This window comes from Manis javanica, chromosome 10 (assembly GCF_040802235.1).
Source record: "Manis javanica isolate MJ-LG chromosome 10, MJ_LKY, whole genome shotgun sequence".
NCBI classification, from domain to species: Eukaryota; Metazoa; Chordata; class Mammalia; order Pholidota; family Manidae; genus Manis; species Manis javanica.
Genome location: NC_133165.1, coordinates 11,899,902 through 11,909,471, shown reverse-complemented (window position 1 = coordinate 11,909,471; position 9,570 = coordinate 11,899,902). Strand labels below are relative to the sequence as shown.

At 33.2% G+C, this 9,570-nt stretch overlaps 1 protein-coding gene across 4 annotated transcripts in view; it reads left to right on the top strand.

Annotated features, from left to right (window-relative positions):
- Positions 1 to 82: 82 nt before the first annotated feature.
- The window catches only part of LRRIQ1 (leucine rich repeats and IQ motif containing 1), a 200,612-nt gene continuing 191,124 nt past the window's right edge, over positions 83 to 9,570 (top strand). For 2 of the 4 annotated variants that reach the window (XM_073214774.1, XM_017680333.3), the window contains exons 1-6: positions 83 to 120; positions 3,170 to 3,308; positions 4,433 to 4,544; positions 6,422 to 6,513; positions 7,710 to 7,827; positions 8,401 to 8,624. In XM_073214774.1, the coding sequence (XP_073070875.1) occupies positions 3,171 to 3,308; positions 4,433 to 4,544; positions 6,422 to 6,513; positions 7,710 to 7,827; positions 8,401 to 8,624 (684 nt within the window). In that variant the 5' untranslated portion in view covers positions 83 to 120; position 3,170. Of the gene's footprint in view, positions 121 to 202; positions 354 to 3,169; positions 3,309 to 4,432; positions 4,545 to 6,421; positions 6,514 to 7,709; positions 7,828 to 8,400; positions 8,625 to 9,570 lie in introns of those variants that run through there. The other 2 variants (XM_017680334.3, XM_073214775.1) reach the window with 2 other exon arrangements.

Genomic DNA, 9,570 nt, shown 5'->3' with positions numbered 1-9,570 from the left:
TACTGGGGCACCGTACGGAAAGGCCGCCCCGTCTTCTTTGGGATTGGCTGTTACCGTGGTTACACTTTGTTTGGAGGCTCTGGGCGCCGTTTTACAACCAGCGGGTGGATTTAGCGCCTGGTGGGTGAGGAGAAGCCCCGAGGCCGGGGTCGGGGTCGCGGGGCACCAGGCAGAGCCCCGCGAGCGCCGGCCGAGTGGGGCTCGCCCTGCCCAGGCCAGGCCGTGGGGCAAAGCGGGGACGGCGGGCTGGGGAGGCTGGCGGGTATGAGGGGCTCGAGGCTCCCGTTAATTGTGGAGATTTTGTAGCTCACTCAAAACTGGGAGATCAACGCTTCCAATTATTTTTCCCCACCGTAAGTGATAGATCCCTCCTCCCTCCCTCCCACCTTCCATTCCCTCTTTCTTTCCTACTTTTCCTTTGGAGGAGGGAGGTTATAGGTAAAAAAAACTGAGTATTTAAAACTAGCTTTTTAAAATTGTATCAGGAGTACATATTCTTGATTCAAACATTATCAAGTGTCCCAATTTTTTCCAGAAAGTTTCTGTGTCTAAAAATAGTGTGTGTAGTTGCAGAAAAGAAATACTACTATACATATTTTTGCCACTTGTCTTGTTTAAATTATTCCTTCTTGGCTACCTTTCCACAGGATTACAGTAAATGTACCCATTTTTAAAAGGGCTTGTATAGTACTCCATTTTATGGATCCGTCATCATTTACTTAACTGTTCTCTTAGCACTTAGGATATTTGAAATTTTTTACTGAGATTCAAATCCAGTTTTAGGAAGTAATGCAGAAATATCCCTTGTACACTCTGTTCAGTGTCTCCCAGTGGAAATATTTTGTCAACTGTAGTAAACATCACAACCAGGATTTTAATATTGATACAATCTGCTGATCTTACTCAGGTTTCCTCCATTTTACTTCTAGTTATGTATGAAGTATGTTATATACAGTTTTTATCATCTAAATTTGCTCACTCTTCCACTACCACAATCAAAATACTGAACAGTACCAAAACTACAGGGATCTCTGTTGCCCTCTTATCACCATAGCCACCTTCTATCAACCCCATCTACCTGCAAGTTCTGACAGTCACTTATCTGTCCTTCATTTATAAAATGTTGTCATTTCAAAATATTATATGTATGGAATCATAGGGTATGTTACCCTTTGGTTTGAGCTTTTAACTCAGCATAGTTCCCTGTAGACTCATAGAGATTCGTTGGTATTGTGATATGCATCAGTAGTTCATTCCTTTGATTGCTGAGTAGTAAGTATTCCATGGTATGGATGTACTTGAGTTGGTCTAACCATTCACCTATTGAGGAACACTTTGATTGTTTCCAGTTTGGGACTATTATGAATAAAACTGTTGTGAACATTCATGTACAAACTTTGGTGTGAACATAAATTTTAATTTCTCTAGAATAAATGTCCAAGAGTGTAGGCAATTCATGAAGATCAATCCAATTAAATCATTTGTGTGTGAAAGAAATACATGCGATACCTATAGCTAGAGGAAAGGCAGGGAAAGGTATTGTTTTTTTGGACAAGAGTGAATTGATTGTGTTTATGTGGAGAGCAGGGGCAGTGGAATAAAACATAGCAAGGCAGTAAACAAGGAATAGTGGATGAAATTCAGTAGGTGAGAAATCAGATTTGAAGCCTAGGTAGAGCATTATATTTTATTAGGAAGAGGGGCTCCTAAGATGAATAAGAAGACATTTCAGGAAAAAAAATAGGAGAATGAAGGTGTTTCATTTTCTTTGTTAACAAGATAAAATCTATAAAAACAAATTATTTGTTTTATTTAATTAGTGTAGCACCTAGCATGCTATGAATGCAATGTGGTTAATTTTGAAATGAATATTGAAGTAAAACATGGAAAAGAAAGAGGAAGGGAGAGAATTGAGGAGGAAGGAAGGAAGGGCCAAGAAGGTGAGAGTAGTGGAAAGGCCAGGGACATGAGGAAAGAATGTAAGTTTGAAATAGGCTGGGAAGTAAAATAATAGCTCACTAGTACAGTATTTTTCAAACTCTTCTTTAAACCAAGACCCACAGTAAAATACACGTAGAAAAATTGAAACAAAAGTTTCTTTAAACAAAATCCTTATTGAACTTAATTGTTTCTTTTCTGACCTGTTCTAACTCATCCTCTCCTATCCTATCATTAAAATTTGGTGATCAAGAACCACTGAGTTAATTTTTGGATCCTCTAATGGGTTATCCTCTGCAATTTGAAAACTAGTGGACCAGGGGGTGTGCAGAAGGGTTGTTGGACAGATGAAGAGCTTTACTGAGTTTGGAGACCATTGGCTAGTGGGAAGAGCACGGATTTTGGATTCAGGAATTCTGTATTAGGATCCTATCTCCTTTATTTATTAGTATCATAACTATGGGAAGTTAGGTGGACTCTTCAAACTTTGGCTTTCTCATCTCCACAATAACCATAATGATCTTTAACCTGTTAAATAACTCTGAAGATTATCAATTGCACAGTGTCTTCTAATGCCTGCCTTGTCATAAGTACTCAATACATGGAAGCTAATGATGGTGGTTGACAATGGTAATGATTATGTGAAGATATATTGTAATGTGCTGCTTGACCCATATCCATTACAAGCATTAAATATCTAAATGAGTTAAATATTGATTTATAAGCCACATATTATCCATTATTACATGTTGTTGGTAAAAATGTGGCTGTCTCTGGTAAAATGAACAACTCTGAAGCATTGAGTAGAAACCAGCCTATATAGACTTAGGTTGTTCTCTTACGAGTATTTTAATCTGAATATTCAAGCTGTTCAAGGGTATTATTTTGTCATCAATTATTCCCATGAAGATGAATTTTACTGGGAAGTTTCTTGGTTCAAGATGGTAAGCCAGTCCATTCAATGTAACTTTTCCCTTAGAGAATTAAAAGAGTAGCATTAGAGTTGGCCATTTTGTATTCAAACACTACGGAAATAATGAATGAATGGAGAGAGAAAACAATGTTCTTTCATATAGGGTACAGCCATATTACAGTGTGATAGAAGTTTGTCAGACTAAAACGTGTTTACATAGAACATATTGGATTGGTATGACACCTTAAGAAAACACAGTTCTGACTTGCATGTTAGTCTCTTAAATTTTCTTTAAACGATATGCATTCCATTATGAAGGATGATGGAAGATGATGATGATACAAACCTCAAGAAAGAAATAGAAGCTGAATTGGATAGAATCAGCATTACTTCCCTGGACAAAGAGGATGTTGATAGTGACTCAAAATCAGAAATTCTGACCGATGATAGTGATACAGTAAGTGTTAAGTGTTGGACTTTTGAGCCTTTTAACTGAAGTAAACTTTTCAGGAAAAATACTACTTTTCTCAGTGGATTTTGTATACTTATCTCATTTTTCTTTTACCTTAAGATCACCTTTAGACAATGTATATGATAAATACTAAATATAGAAAGTATGTTCAAGATAGAAATCACCTATAATTTCACATGTATACACATTTTTTGCAAAATTGGGATTATACTGTTCATATAATAATGTATTACACATATATATTTATATCCTGCTTTCTTTTTCCTTAGTCATGAGCATTCTAATATGATTAGACATACATGAAAAGCAAAATTTACGTGAAAATTTTAGATCTATAGAATTAGTTATTACTTTGGAAATGAAGCACTATCTTTTCATTTGTGTATTTTCCCCAATGTTTATATGCTTAGAAAATTTATTCATGGATTCATTCTTTTACATCGAAATCCTTAATCCAGTGGAATTTATTTTCAGGTATGTTAAAATAAAGATCTACTTCGAAGTTTTCCTTAAAATTTTTAGCTAACATTCCCACTGTCACTTGTTGAATAATTCACCTCTTCTCAACTGATTTGTCACATCTTTTGTATATATTTAGCTTTACAGATAATCAAGTCTCTATCCTTTTCCATTATTTTGCCCTATTGAAGTTTTATATTTTTAAATATCAAATGGATCAAATTCCTTTAGTTGTTAAGCTATTTCAAAATCTTCTCAGCTATGCTTTTTCTTGTAAAAAACTCATATGTCAAGTTTCAAAATATAATTACATTTTGATTTTTAATTATGGTTGTAATTATAACCTATATATTACTTTTAGAAAATTAATATTTTTACATTATTGTCTTTTTATCCTCAGCTAACTTAAGTGAGAAAAAGAATTATGAAATTCTTCATTTGAACATGAAATCAAACAGGATCATGGATGTAATTCATAACCATCTGACTATGAAAAGCAAATTTTAACTAAATGTATTTCTTTGGACTATGCTCTTTATATGAAGAACTTTTATCTCATTTATTTGCTCAAATTTTTGGTATATCGGAATTTCTAATGCATAATTTTAATAAACAACTTCATAAGTTTCTTTCATTATTCACATTTTTAGGATTTGGATGAATTACCTGAGTCTGTTCTTCACTGTATTAACATCATAAAGAACAAGAGTAAAACTGTTGAAGAGCTTATACTTCAGGACTTGGAAGACACTGATGTTTTAAGTATGTACAGTTTTCATCTGCTTGCACATAAGTTTTCTGAAAGTATAAATAATACATATAATTAAGAAAAACTGCCTGAAGTTCTTGTCTCATATACATATGTGCATTTATCTCTTAAATAATATCTGTAGAATAGTGGACTGTTAAATTTAGTTCATTTATTTGTTTTCCCTGCTACCTCCCTTATATCTCCAGTAAATGCTAGCTGCCACCAGTTTATTTTAACAGTCCTAATTAATACCTGGCATTCTATTACTTCACATTAAGGAAAAGAAAACTAATCACATTAATATTTTAGCAGTATCAGTCTATACATTTCTTTGGAGAAAAATATAATTTATATCAAAAGCCTAACAATCTTTATTTCAACTGAGTAGATTTACTTCTTGGAATTATTTCAAAAATAATAGAATGATCAAAGATTTTCCTAGAATTAATCACAGCTTGGTTCATAATGAAAAATGGCAATAACCTTTATGTCTATGTTCAACAAGGTGTTGGTGTGTCCAACAATACACCCATTAAAAAAAGATGACTTGATATTTAATGGCATACAAATGCTCATGACATATTATTAAAAAATTGTACATGTCACTGCTATCTATGCAAATGAGTATAAATTATAATGTGGATGTTCATAGAAATTCATTCAACAAATATTACTGTGTGAAAGGATCTGTTCTAGTTACTGAGAATACAGTAGAGAACAAAATAGGCCAAGGTCATGCTCTCCTAATGTTCCAGTGTGATGAGATAGACAATAAACAAATACATATGTAATTTTTCAATAATGATGACTTCTGTGAAGGAAAAATTTCAAAGAAAGGTGATAGAGATTGGAAGTTGCTGTTTTAGATAGGGTAAGTCAGAGAAGGCCTCTCCGAGGAGGTGATATTTAATGACTGAGAAGCCTCATGGAGTTCTCAATGAATGAGAATGGATATCTAGAGCCAGTGTTCCAGAAAGAGGGACTGTAAAGACCAAGGCATCCCTTGAGTGGGCTTTTATGTTTGAAGAACAGTAAGACTTTCTGGTTGCTTCCAAGGAAACAAGAGGTCAGATCATACTGGACTCTTACAAATTGCTCCCTGCCTTTCTTCACACATAACATTTTCATTAAAGTATTTGCATGCATTTATCAATTGGCAGAACATAAATCAGCCTCAGCCACCTACCTTCAAAGGAATCTGGGGAATGTTTCTTTTTGCTTCTTAGCCTCTCACGTAAGAAAGCATGCCAGAGAGGTTGTGAATAGGTGTTGAAGAAGAACATTTTTAATATCTGGCAAATAGTTTTGAATAGTCAACCAGCAGAATGGTCACCTGTACAACAGAGTTTCCTGTTAGGCAATATTACCCTGATATAACATTACCATAAATAGAGATCACTCAATAAGGAAGAATAACTACATCTGCACGGATGATAAAAAGACAATGAAATTCAACACAAACTTAAAAATCAGAATGAAAGCTCGTGTCATTCACATGTTAGTGATCTTTTAAACTGATACATTTATTGAAGTGTTTTCAATATTGTGTGCAAGATGGTATTACTAGTTTGTGACAGGAATTAAATCTTTGCTGATTTCTGAGTAAGGTGTCATTGCAATTTCAAACCCAGCACTATTCTCTGTGGATGGAAAATAAACTTCAATCTAGAATCTGAAAGTGATAAAGTGTTTTTAAAATGTTATTTTTATTTTTGGAAGAAAGATGACAGATTTTCTGTTCTTTAGTCTTCATTATTTTTCTGTTATGATTTACTGATCAGGAATATACTGTGATAGAATTTGAGATTAAAAGATAATGATAGGGTTTGGGATTTTAATATGCTGTGCCCTGCTCCAATATTTGAAGTTCTATGTATTTTTTCCTTAGGTAACAGTTATGGAGCAGTGTCTAATAATCATATTCATTTAAGGATAGAATTATCAACTGAATGTAAAGAAAATCCAAAGCAGTTAATGAAGGTATATGTTCAACATTTGACTGAAAGTGCTTATATTACAATTACCTTTCCATCTTTTGTAGGATAAGAGTTCACTGATTTAAAAAGTTAAAAAAAAATTTTTAAGCGTAATTTTTGGTTTTACGTTTTCCTTTGGAATGTAAAATATAAAACGACTCAAATGTCAATCTTTAAAAATATAAAAATACTGATATGAACCATTAATACTTGGGAAGGTAATGTGAATGTAGATACAACAGTAGAACTGAATTGCATGGTATTTTATCCTAAAAACTCCAGGAAAAACAATGAATATACTTTAATGTTTATTACGTTGCTTAGGAATTTGCTGTATTTCAGAAAATACCTTAAGTACTGTATGGAAACTTTAAATGGAGAACACCTTATGTTAGTGGTTTTAAAAAAGAATAAAAGATTCCTAAAGAGAAGTAAAGGAAAGCTAGCATTTTTTATTAAAATTTCCAGAAATGTGTTTATGAGAAAGTCTCTCGTATAGGTTCAGCATCTTGGACTCAGTTTTACTCCTTATTTTATCTAACTCTCTCTAATTTTACTTTCCTCTATTCTTGTTCTCTAACATGTTTAACATCTTTTGAAAATGACTTATATGTATGTATCTTACTTTCTTTTTTGATGGCACTGAATCTTGAAATACTAGTTTTGAATTTTAAACTTCTACTTTATTGTAATAAATATCCTATATCTTTCCAACTAGAGTATGGTAGAAGTCTAATTATGAAAAAGTATTAATCAAAATTATGACTTGTGCGGAATTTAGGTTAAAGTAGAGATTAGTTCTGTTTTTTAAACATTTAACACATTAGCAGTTTGTGTATGTGAACAATCACTGCAGGTAAGAAATACAGAAATGTATTAGGAGGAACACAAACATTAGTGGAAACATTTTGAAATGATTTTAAAGTAGCTTAATTGAATATAGTGAGTATATAAATATTAGTGATTAGGATTCAGAAAAGCTTAAGGGTAAAATACAGTCTGCTTGCATGGGCAAAAACACTTTTATTCACCATAACGAGAATAATTGTTAATATTAGGCTACAGAATCGTATTTAAGAGAGATTTCAAGTATATAAAGGTCTAGGTATATGTACATACTTACTTAATATATAATTAAAATTATAGCTTTATTCTCTATTTTGGTTTTCTTTAATCATTGGAACTCTTTTAACCTCGTAGATGTTATCTGAAATAGAAAAGGAAGAATTTCTGAGAAGTAAAACCCACTGTGGCAGTTCCTGTTCTGTTCCTGAGCCGGGTCCTCTCTATGTGCCTGGGGATGAACATGCTTTACCAGGTCAGCCAAAACTGCTCAATGATACTTTAGATAATTTTTATGTGATTGACCAGTTACCTGAAAAAAAATTTAGTTTTCTTATGACATTTAGAAAATTACAATCATGATATCTGAAAAGTGCCATATCTTTACTGTACTTATTTAATTACATTTTCTCATAGTTTTCTTTGTGCCTCATAAGTTAACTTGATTTAAATATATTAAAAATTTCCCACATATATAGCTGATTGCAGTAGCTCTACCCAGCCTTGAATTAGTAAGTATCCCTTAACTGTGTTCCTTAAGTATCCCTTAGCTACACACACGTGCACACATACACCTGGTATTTTCATATTCAATTCTGTGGAACAGTTCAAGGCTACTTATGTGATTTCTATATTGACTTCAGTGGGATTTCCATGTGACAGAATTTCCATGTACATTTAAGAATGTATTTTCTTTTTGCATATTATCACTTTTATTTTGGTAATATGTTTACATTATTTCTTCACCACAAAATTACTTTTGTACTTTACATTGGATCAGTTTTGACAGGTTTAATTTTAAGAATAATATCTCTCATCATGAATACAGATGATGCTGATATAAATTTTGGATACTGTGAAGTGGAAGAAAGATGTAGGAAGTCCTTTGAGGCTTGGCAAGACAAACAGAAAGAACTAGAAGACCAAGAGAAAGAAACTCTCAAAGCTCAGAGGGATAGAGAAGAAAAACAATTTCAAGAAGAAGAAGAAAAGAGACATTGCTGGATAAAACAATTTGAAATTGAAAAGAAGAAATTGGAGAATATTCAGAAGGTAACATTTCTTATTTTTGCTTTTGTTTTTCATACATTTTTTGAATACTGCTTTGGGTCTTGGTGGCCTCTGAAGTCTATGAAGTTTTAAAGACTGTCTTTGAAAGGCTGATATTCACAGCTTAAACGGTTGCTTTTTTATACCCTTCTAATCATAGAAAAAAGCCACAGAATTTTCTTTATCATGCAGTGTTTCTGCTCTGTGGTGTACTTACAGCAATTAGGTGAAACATATTTGGTCGAAGTGGTTGGACTGCAGCTGATGGTCTACCCTTGCTTCTCTATCACTAGAAATTCATTTGTGTGAAGGAATTTTGTGTTGTTTTTATTTGTTTCCTCTCAAGCCCGTTCCAAGAGGCCCATACCCTCAGGTCATGGTAGTGGCCTATGGCGAAACTGGTGGATTTTTAGGGCCCTACTTGTGGGTGATCCGAATCCTTAGAATGTGTGGATAAAAGGCAAAGCTGACGTCTCTCTCTTACACTACTAAAGGTGATTTATATATTAACCACAACTTAACTTGTTTTTGAGTATTCCATATAAAGAACATTAACTTGTGGTCACCTAAGTAGTTCAGGGGATTCTAGCCCTCCATGTTGAGTATATTGCATTTCCTGATTATACAGAAAATAAGTAAATTAAATGAAATTCTAATATTGTAGAATCAGTAGTAAACTATGAATCTTCAGCATTCTCTTAATTATATTTTCCTTCCCACAGACCAGATTAATGTGGTCATTTCCCAAAGTCAGAAGCCTTTTTAAAATTCCAGGACAGATTGACTATAATATAGACTTTTGGAGCAGTGTTTTCTGTCTTGCACTGAAAGGCATCATTGTTATTATTAGTGTTATTTTCAAATTTAGGAAACATACGATTTTTAAATCCTGTTTGTCTAATTTGTAATTTTTATTTGGATTATAACAAATATTTATTTACCTCCTCCA